Below are 20,749 nucleotides of genomic sequence, written 5' to 3'. Positions count from 1 at the left end.
TATGTATGTATGCATGTGCGCGCGCATTTCATATGTAGTTGTTTGAGCAGTTAGTAGTATATATGTATGTGTGAGTGTTTCATATATGTGTATGCAAGTGTTTCATATGTGTGTGCGTGAGTAAAGTTTGATTTAAGTCCTATACGGCGCCTCATAAAAGAGCGTTTAAGCTGAAAGGAGGATGATGGAGATTATGATCAGAAGGTGGCGCGACATAGTGGATATAGACAATATTTATTTCCTTTTACATGCTCCTAAACTGTTTTTATATTATTATAAACAGTATTTTGTCATAAATTCATTATTGTTATAAGACTGAATAAAGTAAATTACTGAGCTCTTCAGGGCTGTGTTTGGTATTTACAGACAGGTTACGTGCCTATTTTACTTGGGTAGGAATATATTTTTTGTATATAAATAATAAGTCTTATGTGTATTGTACACAAATATCTTTCTAAGCTTTTGGGTTACGCTTTATTTTCACTACACACACACACACACACACACACACACACACACTAAAATCAGCCATAACATTATGACCACCCGCTTAATAACACCCTTGGGGCACCGAAAGAATGGTGAAATGTGTTCTGACACTTTTCTATGGAGACCAGCATTTACCTTTTCAGCAATTAACGCTACAGCACCTCTTATACTGGATCAGTTCACCTCTGACCCAGTCTTATAGCAATCAGAATTTGGCCCTTGTTAAAGTCACTCAAATCTTTACACTTATTGTTATTATTATGATTATTATAATTTTTTTTTTTTTTACATTTTTTTCCCAGCTTGAAACACAACAACATCAGGAAAGAAAGGTTCTCTAATATATATGCCTAATATAACCCACCCATTTCCAGCCTACAATGTAACGAGATATTGCAACTGTAGCTACTGCAACAAGGACCAGATTGTAACAGCTAGACAAATGTTGGATTTTAATTGTTTGAATTACCTTAATATTAATGAAACCTTGAATAATAAGTAAATATTGTTTCTTCTCACTAACAAAGTATGTAAAATTGGATTTCTCTCAACACATTTTTCTTTTGAGTCAGAATTATGAGAAATTAAGTCATGATTTTAAGTTAGTAAGTCATAATTATGAGAAATTAAGACATGATTATTAATCATAATGATTAGATAATTAATCTTATTGTTTTCTTTTCTGAATGCAATGTGCCCCAGTACCACTCATGGGCACATTTTCCCATAAAAGTGGATTTATTTTTCATGACAAATATTTAAATTAATGAATTTCTGCACTTTGTCCAGTTTTACCCAAAATAATATGTTGCTGTATACCTACAGTGCAGAGGAGAAGAAACGCAGTGCATGTGTGATATCATTTCCTAGAACTACATTTCCCATGAATCCAAAGTCGACTTCCGGTTGAGAGAACAACCGCCAACTTGGGGTGAGTGTGCGCATATGCAGAATGTTTTTTTAAATATACTGTATATATACAGATAGATATATTTATATTATGGTAAAGTCTCATAATCAACTCCAATATTTAATTTGTTTAATAATATTAATAATTCTGTTCGTTATGACCAACACAGATCTATATGTACGTGTAAAGCTATAGCGCTAAGCTAAATTGCTATCTCATGTCCATTTAACAAACTGCACGTTTGAGCTGTTGTCATGGAGACGATGTGCTTCATTTGTTATGGGAAAATTAACACGAATACGAATTAACACGTTAAGGTCTTGTTGCTTGCATTTACAGGAGTTATGGGCTGTCTTTCATCGTTTTAACAATTTTATTAATTTGCAAAAACAACACGATGCTTCGCCGAAAACCGACCCGTCTCGAGCTGAAGCTGGACGATACCGAGGAGTTTGAGAGTGTGAAGAAGGAACTGGAGGTTTGTGTTACTGTTTTCTTGCATAACACCACCAAACTATGTAGTTCCTGATCCTAAAGACATGTGATGCCTAATAAAGAGTTTCTGGAGCTGTTTTCCACTTGTCTGTGTCTAGCTTCTCTGGTTACTTCCGGGTTCTCTGGTTTCCTCTCACCTTTTATAGACATACACAATATGGACCAAAGTATTTGGCCAAACCGGTTATTGAATTCAGGTCTTTCAAGCAGGCTCCTTATCCCCAGTGAAGGGCCTCCGAGACATACCGAGACATCTTGGACAATGCTGTGCTTCCAACTTTGTTGCAACAGTTTGGTGAAGGCCCTTTTCTATTCCAACATGACTGTGCCAGGCCGTCTCATCCAACATCAGTGCCTGATCTCATAAATCTTGTACAGAAACACACCAGAATCCTGTGGACAGTCAGAGTGGAAGCTGTTATGGATTCCATATTGAATGACCCTAAGTTGACCTCAGTGTGTTTGTGTGTGTTGTGTTTGTCTTTAATAATAACCACTCTTCACTTCTTACAGAGCAGAAAGAAACAACGAGATGAAGTGGACGTGGTCGGAGTCACACCGACTGAGATGAGCAGCTCTGTCGGAGGATCAGACGGGAAAACCCGAGAGCAAACCATTCACGAGCGAATAGGATACAAGCCTCACCCGAAGTCGAACACACTTCCGTCGTTCTTTGGGAACCTCCAGTTTTGAGTAAACTGACTGGCATGTTTTGCACCAATGCCTTTTTTTTTTCTTTTTTGAAAAATTGCAAACTGTTTCTAGTTTCTGTTCTAATTGAGGAGGATGGAAGCCAGAGCCACTCCATACTCAAGAGTTCACATGGCAAACTGTTTTTAATGTGTGTTTTTGTAATAATTTCAAGTGATTATTAACAATAAAAAGAATGTATATACTGTACATGCTTGCTATACGTAACTTCTTATGAATGTGAATTAATAACAAAATGATTATAGAATTTTGTGATCATTCTCATACACTGTATATATGATCCACTATAATCATTAGTTTAATTTCCATCTGTTTAATTATCCAATCTGGTTAAAAGGTTGTTGTTGGTCTTACAGCTGCTCCTGTCAAGGGGTTGCCACAGCAGACCACCCAGTCCACAAACAACTTGGCACAGGTTTTATGCCAGATGCCCTTCTATAAGGAACCCTTTTATTCCACCCAATGCACAAACCAGCAGCTGCGGTTTGTGCATTGGGTGGGAATTGAACCCAGGCCTTCCGCATGGCATGCCCTTGATTGGTCAGATGTTGATTCATTGTCTGCAGAAATGCCAGTGGATTTTTAAATCACAGATTTATACACTGCTTGGACAAAACAAGTAACTCTCCAATATTTAATTCGACCACCTTTAGTTTTGATTGCCTTGCACACTGTGGTATCCATGTGTGCAAATGGTTCCTCGTGTTCTCAGAAACACTCACAATTTGTGTTCTGGAATATTTCCGGAAACTCCATACATGTGATAAGCTTGTCATTCAGGTCATCAGCTGACTCAATTTTATTGCCACGCTGAGTTGTTTTAAAAAATAAATAAAAAAAAAGGTCTAGTCAAAGTCCAGGCCTTAAACAGGCTGTTCATGCTTGAAAATCCTCAAATGTGACTGATTTAAAATAATTCTGAAAAGAAGAGTGGGCCAGAATTCCCCCACAGCGATGTCAAAGGCTTGATTGCAGTTGTGGCACAAGCAGTCATTAGGTTTAGACTAAGATTTGGACAGCTTTTTGTATTTACTCAGGTTATTGTTGTGTAATAGAAAAAAGTTTGTTTCGATGATCTGAATCATAAAGTGTGACAAAAATGCCCATTAGAAAGGGGGTAAAAATGTTTTCAACTGAAGCAGTCCCAGATCATAATGTTCTCTCCAGAGGCTTACACGGTGGGCACAATGCATGATGTGTTTATTGCTTTTTGTGCTTCCCTTCTCTCCCTGATGCTCCCATCACTCTGGAATAGGGTCAATCTGAACTCATCAGATCACATGACCTTTTTTGATTGGTTCAAAGTCCAATTTTTATGCTCCCTAGCAAATGTAAATGTTTTTTTTTTCCTGAGTAATCTCACTAACAAGTTTTTTTTGTTTTTATGGCCAGGCAGCTGTTTAGCCAACTCATCAAATTGTTTTGCAAAGTTGACAGTTCTATCAGCACTATCATTATAGTTTTTAATAATATGTTAAATTTAGAATACAACACATTATATATTTCTCATAGTATTTAGAAATGGATATTTTCCTTTTTGCACAAACAGTGCATTATTGGATACATCCCCATGCATGTCTTTTCTATAGTATAAACTATTCCTCAGGACTAAACAGGCTGGTAAACTACATAATCAAAGTCTAATACTAATACATATTTTTTTTAATACATACAAAATATATTATAAAGTTTATATTAGGTGTCTTTGGTGTCAGTCTAACAGTCAGGATGAGTTCCGTCATGAAATTGAAACGTTCCTGTGAGACAAAACAATTCTGTGTAACCTTTCCCAGGTCTTCCTCTCAGAAGCAGTTCTCGTAAAATATACTTTGACCTTTAGAAGTTTTACCCCTTGCCGGCATTTGACACGTGAGCTGTTCTGGATAAACGTGAAGACGTGCAGGATCGGCAGTTGAGAAACACTGTCCTGATAAACCCTGATTTCATGTCCAAGCATTTACTGCCTGTAAAGTGTGTTTTACAACCTGCCGGTCTACAAGGAAGATATTCCAGGGTACATGCACCATGATAGGTTCGTTACACATCAGCAAATGAAAAACAGACATTAATTTTAATTTAATTTCATTTATTTAGATTACACCTTATTACATCTAAATAACAGATAAACCTTACACAGAGGCTAATCATGTCAGTAACTAAAATAACAATATACTATGTCATTGACAGGAATAGAATACTTCAGATAAAAATTATAAAATGGAATCTTTACAGAGACGCTGGCATCAGATAGATAGTTATATCAATAGTTTTCAGTTTATTAAAAAAAAAAAAAAAAAAAAACACCACTCCAGATGGAGTAAATTACAGTTTCAGCTTTGTAAACAGAGTGCCAAAGCCAGGCAGATGACTTACTCTTTTCCTCTCCCTCTGTCTGAGCCGGTCACTGATTAGAGTGTTTTGATATTCTGACAATGATCAACATGTCTGCTAATGTGATTATGAGGGGAAAAAAAACATTGATTTAAAAGTAAACAATATTGTTTTTTTATTTTTGATAGTCAGCAATGCTATAGGATCCTCACCATGTACTATTCTGTCCTCTTAAATATTTCGGCATTAAGGCTTATAGGATATCCCTTTTAACACCTGGGAATATGATCATATTACAAATCAAGAGGTAGAAATTTAAGGCTGTGTGTGTTACAGCTCCTGCGAGGGATGAATGACGATGTGAAAATAAAGTAAAGTACATGATTGGGGGGGAGTGGATCATGTTGATCCTGAAATCGCCCACATTGATGGAAACTGAGTGATGTCTAAAACTGGATGAAATTCAGAGTGCTGAGAGGAAAAACTTCAAAATGCCACCAACTGGCGGAGTCTGATTTGACATCATGATCCTATAATTCCCAGGTAATTTGTATGGCATGTTTTTGTTTTTTGGGTTTCTTTATTTATTTTTTTTCATGTGTGATGGCTTGATGTGTGATAGTGTAGAGATACTTTAGAGAAGGACATCGAGGGGGTGGGGTGGGGGAATGGGCGTGGCTGATAAGAGGCTTAATGACAGTGTTCTGTAATGTCCACCACTACTGCCTTCTTCCAGCTGAACAGGAAGTAACCCACACCGGCTCCCAAAGCCACAGCTATGCACAGGTAGCCATTGTAGGTCATGAACACCAGCATGAGGAAATAACTGATCACCACCTGGATGATGTGAAGTATGGTCTGGAGAAGGTGTGCCAGACTTAGCATCCGCTGTCTGCCAAAAAAAACAAAACAAAACGTTTCTCTTTTTACAACAGCATGACATTTGACCCACATCAACAATGTCTGTGATTCTTTTAGTATAAAATAACCAAACTAACTTGTTTCAGAGATGTTTCAACATATTTTAACATACCTTCTCAATGGACAAAAATATAAAAAGATGTCATTGTTTAATAAAGACAGCAGTATAAAGCGCTGTGGTGTAAGAGAAATAAAATGCCCAACTTTAGGGTATAAACAGTAACTCTATAACATTAAGCCCTAAATATTTTCCTACAACAGTACAACCTACTATGATATACACTATGATCTGTAACGATTACTGATTTCTTCCATATCTAACCTTCTGCATTGTAAAAAGCAACTCACCCTACTGTTTTGTGCGTCTCCATGAGCACGGTCCCATCAGTGCCGGGAACTGGCATGGAGTTGTAGCGTACGCTTATTTGGTTCCTCCTCAACAGGACCTCGCGTCCGATCTTCAGTCCTTCATAGAAGGCGGCCAGTAGGAACACGCCTATACAGGCACCGACCATCTCTGAAAGGGGGATATGAGCATTTCAAAATTGAATACATTGTTGATTGCCATTGTGAGTTGATTGCCATTTTCTTCTTGTGAAGAAAAAAGCTGATTGAGCCTAGTAAAAGACGGACTACGGCCAGTATTTATACACCCATAAACTATAAATTATCAGCTCGTGTGTTGATAAATTTAGTATTTAGAACTACTTTAGAATAACAATTTTCCATAAAAGTTCTTTAGGTGGACTTCTACATACATTTTCTCATTTGAACAGTCAAGTTATTTAGATTTAGATTCAGGCAGTACAGTGGAGTAAGCCCCTTGTGACCCTGTACATGGTGAGCGGTATAGAAGATGAATGAATGAATATTTTAGACTCACCTCCAGGTGTGTTGATTATCAGTCCGGCAAACAGCAGCTCGACATTCTTGTAACCAAAGTAAAAGGTCATTTGCTGCACAGAGAGGGGAAAAAAAAAAACATAATTCATTGTGGAATTTTATTTATTTATATATATATATTAGGGATGCACCGAAATGAAAATTCTGGGCCGAAAACGAAAACGAAATTTTTGGATGCACTTGGCCGAAAACCGATACCGAAACCGAAAATGGCTTCATTAAAAAACATGTTTAAAATATTTTTTTTGTTTGTTTGTATTAAAAAAATGTTGCATATTGCAACTTTGCTGTCCTCATCTGAAACTTTGAAGTGCTTCCAAACCGCCGACATACTCCGTGTTTGATGCGTAATGACAGCGCGAACGAGACGGGAGGATGGGAGAGGCGTGGCGACAATTTCGGCTTTTATTTTCGGCGCTTTCTTACGTTTCGGCCGAAACCGATAATGCTATTTCGGCCGAAAATTTTCGGCGGCCGAAATTTTGGTGCATCCCTAATATATATATATATATATTCATTTGATCCAGCAGCGCATTATTGTTGCTATGGTAACATTAACAACATAGACGCATGGAGTTATAGCACATAAACAGACTTTAAAATGTACAAAACTGTTCATATGGTAAAGATTTCCATATGTTATGTAAAGTTAGAAGTAATCTCCGTTGTTTCAACAGTTTGAAAGGTAAATCGTATTAAACCTTAAGAGTATTAAAACTTCAGGGTAGAAACTGTAATTTGGTAACAAAATGATACAGAAGAAACGGTTAACGGACAGCAGTTGATCCGCGATCCCATCAGATCTTTTTTCATGGTTCAGCATGCATTTGCACAAGTTTTACTTTTATTGTGCAACATAAAATTTTACTGCCGCTGCACAGTGTTATATCTGGACACATTTCTATTTTTATTGCATGAACATAAATTATATTTCCTCTTACACTTATCTATTAGGTTTTCGCTCACTCCAACTCTATCAGATGTGCTCGCTTATATGCTCCCTGGTGTATGCAGTGCAGAAAACCAGCTCGCTTCCATAAAAGTCAGGGCGAATATAAACATCTGTACTAGAACTCATACTTTAGCCCAATAGTATATGCACATACTTTGTTTCAGTCCCAAGATAATTTAAAGATGAGTATTGTTCAAAGGAAGGTTGTAACTGTTTCCTTTGAACGGTTGTTAATGAAAAAAAAAATGTCCACATCATCAAGCAAAGTGATAAAAATTTAGTAATAAATAAAATAAATAATTAATAAAAAAATAAATAAATAAATGTCTATCATGCCTCATAATAAAATGTTATTGAACTATTCAGTATTTATTATTTTGTTTATTAGATTAAATTTTATTTAAAACATTTGACTTAAATGTTGTTTTCATTTTATACCATGGTCAGAAGTTCTTTGCTGCAGGTGCTTTATTTATACTGTTTGTTTGTGATCTGTTGTACCTCTAAAGAAAGTAAAATCTTTTTGAAATTTATTAATTATATGAAGACATGCTTGTAGATAAAAACATGCACTTCAAAATTGTTAGGTATAAAATAAAAATATATGATTAACCCCAAGTGTCTTATTATTAGAGATGAGGAAAAAATTAAGTCACGTACACATCGCGATTCTTTTATGAGGTGATTGAATGTATGTATCTCCACACTGACTCTTGCATTTGAAGTGATAACATGTTGCTGTTGCTCTATAATCCTACAGGTGGCACATTTAAAACCATTCACACATTGGCAAGGCAGCACAATGTACAAATTATTTGCTTTTTTTATTATTGTAAGATTTTTTATTTAATTTTTTTCGCAATACAAATAGGCACCTAGATATCGTGATAATAGCGTATCAGCTGTCCCCTCGTGATTCCAAGCCTTAGTAATAACAGCACTAATGATTTTGGCCTTCACACACACTTGACCTTCACTATTAGATTAGATAAAGACTGTTTCAATACACTTAACTAATATTTATTCATGTCATTTAAACATTGGGTTTTCAAATTGTAGTATGTAAAATAAGCAGATTTAATCAAAAATTACAAATCACAATGTACTTTAAAAAATAATTTAAACAAGCCTAAAGATTTGTTTGTTAGTTTATGTGTTTACAGTGTATGATTTGTTAATAGATTTAGTGGTTAATGCTCGAATTGTATTATAAGAGTTAAATGAGCGAATGCAATAATATTAGTTTTAAAAAATGCATTGTTTTTCGACATGATCTGCGTTTTGTTCAATGCGCTAAACTGCTTCTGTGTAAGAATCAATGAAGATCTGACACCGAAACCATGGCAAGATCAAAATCACTACAATCATATAATTCCCCTCTTCCCCTCTTTACCTGTATCTGCTTTATTTAACGCACATGATTGTACGACTGCATAGAAATACATCAATGAGTAGAGGTACAGGTGTACCTATTAAAGTGGTTGTAAACCGTAATTGTTTACATCCTTACAAACCGGCTAACTATGATGTAGGCAATTCACTGACCATCATCATCATGTGTCCGTCATGTCCGTTCGATCCCGATCCATGACCCGTGGTGTGATCTGCTGGAGAGTGAGTGACGGCTTGGGAAAGCACGTCATGGTTATGGTGACTGTGGTCCATCTCCCTGAATAAAGAATAAAAATAAATAAATAAAAAGATACTTATAAATAACTACTGACATTAATTTCCAATATAATATGAGTGTCTGATGGAAAAAAAAGTGCTGAGAGAGGGAGTTTCCCGTTTCCAGTTCGATCATACAGCAAAATCCGAACCTGTTTCACATACCTGGTTATCAGTTTTTATGGTTTAAGAGAGATATAGGAGATCACGGTGCTACGACCTGCCCTCGTGTCTGATATACAGGTGCGCCGTGACATGCTTTTCAACCTCTGATACCATTGGTAGAAATTCTACAAAGATCACCCATGCCAAGTGAAACGGAGAAATAACGAGCACTTAACCTTTACACCAGTCGCATCCTGTTCCCGACCTCAGGGTACACACTCAAACACGCTGCTCTCTCTAATCTAATAGGTGGCCATTTAAAAGCAAATAAAGCCCTAATGGAGGAGTAATACACTTTTGTATAGGCCAGAACTAGCCTAGGGGGAAAATAAGAGGAAAAAACAGCACTGAGAGAGAGAGGAGATGCAGATCCATTGTCAGTCTTATTTTCTGAGAAAACCACATTAACATGTCTTGAGTTTTCAAAAGAAACAGTATAAGGCTTGTACTTTTAACCCAATATCTGACGTACTGGTTTGCAGCATGTACTGTATAAGTTCTGCATTACAAAGTTTACTAAATAGTTCAATACAGGGCTGTTAAAGTTTATATAAAGTACAGCTTATGTCACATGGGGTGTAAGAAATATTTTATTCCCATCAAGGCCATATGCTGTCCTCTGATAAAGTACATTCTTCACGAAAGCATGTTAATACAGTACAACACGGCGGAGATGAAAACACTATTAACACACACACTTGTCTCTCTCTTGGTTTATGAAAGCTGATTCAGTCTGGGTTAAAGAAATCAGCATGATGATTAAGAAAAGTTCCTGAATGCAGATATAAGAATATAGTCAGTATTTGTAATGTTCAATAACAAAATATTTTTAAAAAATTCAGGTTGCCAGATTTTGTGGCAGATGTTTTTTCAAACCAAATTGTGATGGATTATAAATTAAGTTGGTTAAAGTACAAAACAAAAAGAAAAAAGTAAAAGCATGTCTCTTTTCTAAAATGCAAATGTCTTGAGAAAGCCATTTTAAGGTTTTCTTTTTTCATGTTTAATTCTGTTTCTAATGCACAGCTTCTGTTTTTTTATATGCTGCTTAAAGTCTGATTGGTTCATGTAAACGTTAATTTTCAGTTATGGCACTTTTCTAATGTTGAATGTTTACACCAAATCAAAATGGTAACCTAAAGCACAATGCTGCTTTTTTTTCTGTAAAAATTTTTTGTTATGGTACCAGGGATTTGTGTGTATTGGTTTATTAAATGAGACTCCAGTTTTAGAAATCTGCAGAAATCAAGCATTTTAGTCGACTTTGGAGTGCTATTTCTAGTGAAAAATGACATTTTTTTGTATTTTGTGTATTATAACCCTAGTGAATATGTTCTCTGTGATGGCAGTTTTGCTCTTCAATTCTTTGTTTAACAGGTTTAAAAGTCGTTTCTCTCTTCCATCTATTCTTTAAAATTAAATATAATTACTCTGGCACAACTGGGCTTTGTAGAATTCTGCATAACTCTTAAGATATCCAATAACACTTCTCTAAAACTTGAACTTATAACATTTATATCCTGACTAACTTCACAGAATTCTTCCAAACTACTCTTTGTAAAGATAATTAAATTAGTCTTTATTAACATACTGCATCAGTCAAATGTTTGGACACACCTTCTGAGTCAATGGTTTTTGTTTAATTTTCTTATTTTCAAAATTGTCAAATAAAACAACAAACCATCATTTCTTTTTTTTCTCTTTTAAAATTCCTGCTCGATCACACCCACTTAAATTTAGATGAGGCTGCTCATTGGCTGATTAGTTCAGGTGTTCTAGAAGCTGAGAGTAAACTCTAAATTTGCAAAGAAAGTGGGTCCTCCAGGACCAGGATTGGGAATTTATTCTTGCACAGTATATTCAAGTGCAGTCACAAAAAAGATGAAACTGGCTCTCATGAAGACCGGTGCCAGGAATGTAAGACCAAGACCGAGTTCATTTAGAGGTCCAGAGTCTCAGAGACTGACAGCAATTAGAATATTGGAATTAGAGCCTGCGTGAATGATTCACATACAGTAGCTTAAATCGCATCTCATCTTGGACTGTTCGGGGAAAGGATTAACATTTCAGATTGCCTTCGGCACAGCATAGAAAATATTAAAAATTAAGAAAGACCTTTGAATTAGGAGGAAATGTCCAAACAGTAGTTGACCTAATCTATTAAAACTCAATAAATTTCCCAGATATACTAGATAATTATTTGTACTATTTTTATCTTCTATACATTTGTATTTGACACTTATATTAATATTTATAATTTTAACACCCCTCTTCTTTTTGGAAATTAATTTTCCTTCCCTACAAGTATATGACATCACAATTATGGACATTTTAAAACAAATAAAAAAATAAGGAACTGAATCACTCCCACTTTCACATGTCATGCAGGCATTATGTAACAGTCTGCTGATTGCTCACTAAAAACAAACATTATATTCATATTTTACACTATGGTACATCATATAGATCTTTTTGCAGTAAGCACTAAGCCTAGACAAACTGGAGACACTCGCTCCAAAACCCCTGCTATTGCCTCAGCGCCAGATTCTGAGATTCGACTCACCCTGACGCTGCAGTCTCTCCTGTACAACTTTCACTAGAAGACGTGACGAGGTCGGCTATCAGTGATCAGTGATACTTTAGATCGAGAGATGGAACTTGTCACTTGGGTGTGTGCAGAAGTGGAGTGGATGGCTTGTGGGTGACCTTTTGAAAATAATCCCTCGTGACTAACCTGGTCATGTGATCTCCTGCCTCCAGCTGCTAATGGCTGATATTAAGCCAATCAGCAGTTCACTTTCACTATACAGCCAGGACTAAAACGCTCCTCCTCGTAAAACGGATACATTAAACAGCAGTTGGATGCCAAGAGAATTTTATAATCCTAAACTCATGTACTTAGTTTGCATTGGGCTAGATTATAAGATTACATCAGTGGTTCTCAAACATTTTCTGTCATTCCCCACTTAAGGGGGTGGGCGAATTTTCAAGCCCCACTTGTCCAAGTGTATTTTTTATTGAAATATCAATTTCTAAACCAATAAGATCAAATAACGGCAAGTTCAAAACAGATAAAATACACGTGCAATTGCTATAACAGGCTTACTTCGTCACTTATCTAGAGCTTTCTTTCAAAGAAGTCGAGTGGCTTATTAACGTGACTGGGGTGTGTTGTCTCTAAGTGTCTTCCTACTTCGTTGGGTCTCATGCTATCTGCTGCCAGCGGTTTAAGACACAAAACACACACAGGTCTCTCCTCTGCCCCCCACCATCCCCACCATGAATCCAAGCGCAACATAGGCTTCATCATAGGCTTTTTGGTTGATTAGGCTGATAGTGCTGAATCACCTGCTTTTTTGTGGTCCATGTAACAAATGTATCCATTGATGTTATTATGCTCACTAAATACAGTACGCTACTGACCCGGTGTTATGCTTTAAAATGCCCCCCTCGCCACGAATTGCCTCCCCTACATAATCTCTTTCAAATAATATATTAGAACATAAATTCATAGGTTTATGGTTTACAAATTACAAATTATAACAAATGAATTTAATTATAAAATAAGCAATATAAAAAATGTTGTATAGGGGAAAAATATATAAATTATATATATTTTTTTAATATACAACATGTATATTTTTATATTGCTTATTTTATAATAAAAATCGTTTCCTATAATTTTTCACCACAAACAATATTTATTTAGTGCAATTTGTGATAAACAATTTGTTATTTGTACATTGACAAACCCCTACAAAATAAATGTGCCATAAAATAATCATTTTTGGGGATTTGTATTAATCGTCTCGACGGCTGTCACGTGCCTAGGGTTAATTATAATAGTAATAATATATTTGGTAATAATAAACCTTTGAATGTATGTCCTAATATAATATTTGATAGAGATTACGTGGGTATGTTTTGGGGGGGTGAGTTTGGGCAATCCGTGGCAGGGGGGCACTTTAGCTTATAACACCTGTTTGTGTCCGCGGTAAAGTTAGTTTGATATTCGCATCTCCGAATTCAATAGCTGCGTAAATAAACCCGTGAATAAGATACCCAGATATATTTCCTCTCTACATTGTCTTTCAGCTACATCCGCCTTAAATTATACAAGTTTAAAAGCATAAACACCATTATTATCTACGGCGCAACGAGTGATTTAGGGATCATCACAAAATGCCGCACACCAACAAAAAGCGTAGAACGATATTAATCTTCCCTTCTGTTCAGCGCCTGAAGGATCAAAAAGCAACTTTGTTGCCACACTGGAAACTAGAAATGCCAGACTAGTACTGCCTGATAAAATATTAATGTTTAACAAAAATACAGAAACATCAGCATACACATAGGAATAAATAAAATTACATACATAATACCGAATGTTTCCTTATATATATTGTTCCTCTGCAATTAACATGCCGACGTTAAACCGTTATTGTTGAACTATGGTTCCACTTTTTCTCTAAAGTTATTTTAATTTACTTCTATGAATGATCCATTTCTTTGCACATGATTGTTTAGTTTCAAATGTCCGATGTTTATTGTCAATAAAGAAAAGCATGAATTATAATAAGTACTTTCCTATTATTTTCCACTAATTCCCTCCCGTTCATTGCGCCCCACCTGTCATGCCTGTATTCCCCACTAGTGGGGCGCGCCCCACACTTTGAGAACCACTGGATTACATTAATATGTTGTACATATTCAGACCCACCAAGCCTAAACAGCTGCATGCAACGTTTTTTTGATGCTGTATAAACACGCAGCCGGACAAACGCACGTCACCAAAGCCCTCCTCCTACTCCTACGTGTAGAAAACACTCTGCGCTTGATCTGCGCTCACCGGACGCTACGAACGGCAGAAAACGCTCAATTTTAACACCCGTGTGAACAAGGCCTTACACAGTAATTTCCTCAGATATGCTTGATTGTTCAATTAAAATTTTAAAAGTGTTTTAAAAGTTTATTTTTAAGATATATTGAACTTGTAGTATATATAGTTAGAATTTATTAATTATGTATTCGCAGCGATGTCTTTTCAGTCTTGATTTTTTTATGATCAAAATCTCAAAAAATAAAAAAATATTCTGAAAATTAAACTGAATCAAGCCAGGATTATGAACAGAATCGCATTGTGACCAGAATGAATGGTTACACCACTCGTGGAAAACAATGGAAAAACATATCCATGTAATTAACGATTTTATATACAGCTCTGGAAAAGAAAAAAAACAACAACTGCAAAATAAGTTTCCTTTTTGTTTTGTACAGGTGCATGTATTAGTGGGAAGAACAGTTTTGTTTTCTTTTTTGGTGAACGGCTGATAATTCCTAAATTCAAAATATAACTATTGTTATTTAGAGTGTATATGTTAAGGAAATGACATCACAACACTTCAAAATAACTAAAACTCATGCAGTATTTGCAGAGCTTTAATAACTCAAATAAAACAAAATGCAAATAACTTGTAAACAAATTGTGTTAATGCTTTAACACAAATCAGTAAACACAATATTTGGTGGAATAACCCTGATTTTGCAGTTACAGCTTTCATGCGTTTTGGCTCTCCACCAGTTTTTCACATTGCTTTTAGCAAAAAAAAAAAAAAAAAGCAAACAGCTGAGCTTTGATTGATGGTTTGTGACCCTCCATCTTTCTCTTGATGACAGTCCAGAGGTTTTCTGCAGTATGTGCAGTGGTCTCTTATTTTTTTTCAGAGCTGTATATGACTAATAAATAAGCATGTTGGAATAATACTCTGGGCTTTGCAGTTATAGGAAAATAATTAACTCTAGCCTTGCAAGTTTTTAGAGGGTTCTTTAAAGGGTTTAACCTTATAAATGAACGGTTCTTAGTCTCCTCTACTTGGAATCCATTCTGACATGGAAACACTACCATAGAAGAACGTTCCCGAAGGATTCCAGCAGAAGGAAAACCAACAAAAACATGACTTCACATATCATAAAGCTCCTATTGTTATATATTACCGAGCAATTTTTGACTACAGAATGTCACACTTCTCTTGACATCCTGTTAGAGAATACTGCTGACCTTTGCACATTTCTAAGCTCCACTTCTGAGAAGAAATGTGCAGAACATTTTTAAGACGGGGTAATTATTTTGATAACACGACCAAGTTGAGCTGCTCTTAGGGTCTATTGTTCAACATTACAGACAGGAGACGTGTAACCTGGAATACACCTGCTCTACCTCCTCATAGTTTTCTTATAAACTGGAGTTATTATGATTACTCCACTGCATTTCACGACTAGTTCCTGTTATGTTGCCAAGCCACGCTGCATTCTTCTCCTGTGCTTGACAATATTTAACATACCAACCTGTCACTTGTAGTGTCAATGCCAGTGTAAGAGTTGGACTCAACTTCCCAGACGGCCTACAAACATGGCTGACATGAACTCCCTACATTCACACCCACTGTCACGTTCACAGCCTTTAGATCACAACGAGGCTTTGTTTATCGCGCATGCTTTCCTGCTTTTTGATCCTGCTCTAGTTTCCTGGTTTTGTGATTTTGTGCCCCCCCTCCGGATTGATTTATTTATGTTTGCTCATGTTTGCTGATCGCCTTTTTTGTGCCTGTTTTGGGCTACATTTATGCCTCACAGTTAGAATTTTTCTGCCTGTCTTTTAAATGAAGAATTCACAAGCAACTGCAGCCGTCTCTGCCGCGCGAGACATATGATTATTTTTTCTATAAAACCACGACCAGTCCAGTTTTTACTCCTTGCTTTTTTCAGATTTTCATTAATCTGACATTTATCCACCATTTATGTTCAGAAAAGCGCCATCTAATCTCTTCTTCATAAACGAGCTCACAGATACTCATGACTGGTTCGTGCTTACAGTGCTGTGAAAAAGTTTCCCCCCCCCCCTTCTCCTGATATTTTATCTTGGGTATTTTCTTTTTTTTTGGAAAGTTGAGTTAAATTTAATTTGCCACACACGCAGACCTGACTACTGCCAGACCTGTTGAATCAAAAAATCATTTGAACAGAACCTGTCTGATAAAGTGAAGCACACTAAAAGCTCTCAAAAAGCAACACCTTATGCCACGATTAAAAAAAAAAATCAAAATTCAAGAAAACTAAAATCTTTACAATTCCTAAAAAAAAAAAAAAAAAATTCTAACTCCATGGTCGTTCCAGATTTTTATTTATTTCTACACTGTAAAACAATACGCAAGGCGTCCAAAATACACAATAATATGATGTTGTTGATTGTGAATGTGATGATTCAGTGTGTTTTCACATTAGGCACAATTTCTTCATACCCTTCTAGTCTAAGATTGCCTCATCCCCTGCTTATTTACTCTTTCAGACACAGTAGGTGGCAGTGTGCACCTGTTTGGTTTTCGATCTGCCAATACACACAAAGAATGTTCATATTATTGATATTTTGGAGAAATTATCAAGGGCGACCATAATACACAACACCATAGTATACATCGTTTCTTTAAGTGATCTCATGCACTATTTTTTTTTTTATCAATTCGTACCCGGGCACAGTGTGGAATGTTCAAATTTGGAAAAATAAAAAATAAAAAAAGGAAAAGTTTTTGAAGGGTTTGAAGGGTACTCGGATGCGTGGCCGGGTCCCTAATGTGAAGGATCCTTCCGACATACAGTTTAGGAAACGCCAAACTCGTATCAAGAACTTTCTTCAGAAAGTAAATGTTATTCAATCTGAGGTTAGGAGAAACTGCAAACGTGTCATAATCAGCCGAAACAATCCTAAAACTATAGGTTCTAGACAGTGAAACTAATCTGCCTTTGTCTTTGGTTCTCTTCCGGGTTCCGCTCTTTGTGTGGGGGAAATGAATCTGTTTAAAGGTTCACAATGGGGTACAAAGAGCGGCTGTTTTGGAATATGAGCAGGAACTCAAACAAACCACTCTGTCTACTGTTAAAATCCTAAATTTCACAACATCATGCAAATGATGTTTCACAACTCTCAATCAAGTATGAGAAACACTCATTATTTAAAATGTACAACCAGCTTTTTAAACTAGCTAAAGTCTTTTAATAGTAAAAAGTCTGTGAACATTTGTTCATTTTCTTTACAAACTAAGAATGGAGAACATAAAGGGAAAGATTTTTCCTTAGCTTAAGAGTAATCCTCAGGAGTGGTCAGGGTTTATAGGAATATACAAGGTAGGGGATTAAACAACACGATAGTTTTTTAGATTATGTGTTAAAATCTGGATGACTTTTCACATGCAAGTGTGATAGCAGATATATGAAGTAAAGGCAGCATTGTGAACATCATATACAGTACTGTTATCTTCAGAACAAAGTTTGTTATACTGTACATGCTTATCATGTTTGCATTATTAAGTACAAATGTTTGTAAACAGTTTAAGATGAAAAGGAAAAAAAAACTATTGTAGAATCCTGGGTTTTTAAGGCAAATATTCCTTTGTAATGATAATTATTTTGAAGGTATGTTTGGAAATATTAAATGGTTTTGTAAGTAATAATGCAGATGTGATAAACATACTGTGTACAACATAATATGTACTAAAGATAATGTGGTGCCTAAGACTTCTGCACGATTTCTGTATATGAACAAAAGTGAGTACACCTCTTTATTTCAGCAAACATTTTAGTATATTTTGTCTAAGGACAGCACTATAAAATATATCTAAGTTTCATTTCTAGAGTCGTCAATGTGCAGCTTGTATAACAGTATAGATTTACTTCCTCTGAAAATAACTTAACATACAGCCAGTATTGTCCCTTGAGAACATATAATAAATTTGTTGCTGAAATGTCAGGGGTGAACTCACGTTTGTGAGATACTGTATATTAACCAGATACAAATGGCTGTAATTCCTGAATGGTTGATGCCAACCTTGTGAATTAAAGCTGAAAGTCTTGGGTGTTTCATTTCAAATCCACAGAAGGCAAAAAGCCAAAAACAATATCTTTGTTCCAAAATCTATGGGCCTGACTAAAGAAACGATGACTAGTTGCTCTCACAGTAAATCACAGGTTGTATAATAAACAGATTTTAAAACCACACTGTTTAACGAAGAAAACACGTTTACAGTCAGTGCTTTGTAAAAGTCTAAATGGAGTTTTTTTCTCCACAGGAAATACTTTGTACATTCATTCTCGTTTCGCAGTCATATGACAAGCTGCATTGCTTTTTGTGTGTGTGTGTGTGTGTGTGTGTGTGTGAGGGAAGATCTGTTCAGTGCTGATGTAACATAAGCAATTAACTTGTCTCACTGATTTTCCACAAGCATTAAATTTAACTTTAAAGTCTGTGATTTAAAAAAAAGGGTGGTGATGTGTTCATTAATAAATGTAAAATTCATAATCGTTGGCTAATCGCCATTTATTGGATAAATGGAATAAAGACTTTAACAGTAAAAAAAAAAAAATCTAGAACATGGTATTTAGGAGGAACAGAAGAGTGTGATGGTCAGATGGTCCACATACTTTTGCTTACATAGCGTTTAAATATGCAAAATGGAAATGCCTCTTTTTGCCTGCATGTACTTGTAAATATACTTGTCTGTTTGCGTTGTTATAGCGCCGCAATTATGAGGCTACATTTTTTAAAATCTTCACTACTTAAAAAAAAAAAAAAAAAATGGACAAGTGTGTTTTAAAAACATCTTGTACACCTGATTATTATGTAGAAACCAACACCACTGTCTAGTCACAGCTTCATAACTGCTTGTGAGTGCAAATACATTACATGTTGGATGTTTTTACAGTAATTACAGTGCTCCTGACATGTTTTGACAGAAACACACCAGAATTAAAAACAAAAAAAGCTTAACTTACTTTTAACTATGTTTAACTTGATCACTACCTATCACAGTTGTGCAAATTATAATTTGTTGACAATAAATGGTGTTTGTGGAACTTTTGTATAAAAGCAATATCACACTCAAGATCAGACTGATATTCATCATAACGGCACTCGTTAATTAAACAGCACTGATACACGAGGTCACTTCCATAAAATTTAGTTCTTATAAAAAAAACAAAAAAAAAAACATTATAGCCGTATCTATGATTACATATACATACAGTATATGACATGTCTTTAACATATTATTAGATTTTATTCTGTCTGTATTATGTTTATGTAGAGAATCTACCCATATCAATGCAGTGTTGCTAAGAAACACAGATAAGCATATTAACATTAACCTGTCAATTGCAACTGGATCTACTTGTACAGGTCAAAGTTTAAATGTTAAAAGTAGATGAACAGTTAATATGTGCAAGACTTTATCCCAGTGAGAAATTAGTGGATAATTTACTATACAGAAGAACAACAACATTTAAAAGAGAAGTCTGGACAGAAGTTGGAATAATAATAATAATAATAATAATAATAATAATAATTAAATATACTCATGAATAACCTCATTTAAATGATAAGTGTGTGTCCTTTTCACTCCTTAAATTAACCTAAGAAGAAGAGGAATAAATTCCAGAAAAACTCTCTCCCACTAGGGGGCGTTTACCGTATTCAAAGGTCAAATCATTGAGCTCTCCAAATAAAGAAATAAATAACTAAAACAGCATTAGTCACATTAACTGATACTTACCCTGCACCAGTGTTCGGGCAATGCCCCTGAGTATGTCTCGATAAAAAAATAAATTATATCACACAACCAGGTCTGTACATGGATTCTTCCCCCGGTCTCAGGACTACCGATCAGTAAAATACCAGGAAGCCATCTACACTCATATTCTTCATTTCCGTCTACAACAAAAGTCCTCACCATACGCCCATCTTGTAATGCGATTTATTAAATATGTACCTGTTATTTTGAATAGCATCCCCGCTCTACCCCTGGATTTTTTTTTAAAGAATATAAAATAGTTTCAGTGGTAGAGCGGGAATGCTATTCTAAACTTATTTTATATAATTTTGAAATAATACCACACAGGATCATCATATAAATATAACTTAAGAATAAATAAAGCCATTATTGTCAAACATGTATATCAAGAATTTGATATGAAATAAAATAGATGAAAGCTGTCTTAATAAATTGAATAAATAAAAAGCAAACATACATATGTGGAGTTGTTTAAAGTTGCTTAAAACATGCAATTAGGGGTAATTTAATACCCTCAAATTAAATCATGCTAAAAATTAATATATAATATTTTTTTCTTTTATTACCCTTTAAACGTACTTATTTAAT

The 20,749-nt window shown here is 35.4% G+C and overlaps 2 protein-coding genes across 2 annotated transcripts; one reads left to right on the top strand and one right to left on the bottom strand.

The window, feature by feature from the left end:
• Positions 1-1,346: 1,346 nt before the first annotated feature.
• Positions 1,347-2,794, top strand: cdc26 (cell division cycle 26 homolog). Its single transcript, XM_053485780.1, has 3 exons — positions 1,347-1,420; positions 1,739-1,877; positions 2,408-2,794. Exons 2-3 carry the CDS (start codon positions 1,797-1,799, stop codon positions 2,585-2,587), a joined length of 261 nt encoding a protein of 86 aa, XP_053341755.1. The 5' UTR covers positions 1,347-1,420; positions 1,739-1,796; the 3' UTR covers positions 2,588-2,794.
• Positions 2,795-4,890: 2,096 nt separating this feature from the next.
• slc31a1 (solute carrier family 31 member 1) lies at positions 4,891-20,279 on the bottom strand. Its single transcript, XM_053485996.1, has 5 exons — positions 20,144-20,279; positions 9,258-9,381; positions 6,741-6,813; positions 6,206-6,374; positions 4,891-5,828 (listed from the first exon to the last, which is right to left on the bottom strand). Exons 2-5 carry the CDS (start codon positions 9,375-9,377, stop codon positions 5,627-5,629), a joined length of 564 nt encoding a protein of 187 aa, XP_053341971.1. The 5' UTR covers positions 9,378-9,381; positions 20,144-20,279; the 3' UTR covers positions 4,891-5,626.
• Between the last annotated feature and the right edge of the window lie 470 nt (positions 20,280-20,749).

Source organism: Clarias gariepinus, chromosome 24 (genome assembly GCF_024256425.1).
Source record: "Clarias gariepinus isolate MV-2021 ecotype Netherlands chromosome 24, CGAR_prim_01v2, whole genome shotgun sequence".
NCBI classification, from domain to species: Eukaryota; Metazoa; Chordata; class Actinopteri; order Siluriformes; family Clariidae; genus Clarias; species Clarias gariepinus.
This window is presented reverse-complemented; position numbering and strand designations above follow the sequence as displayed.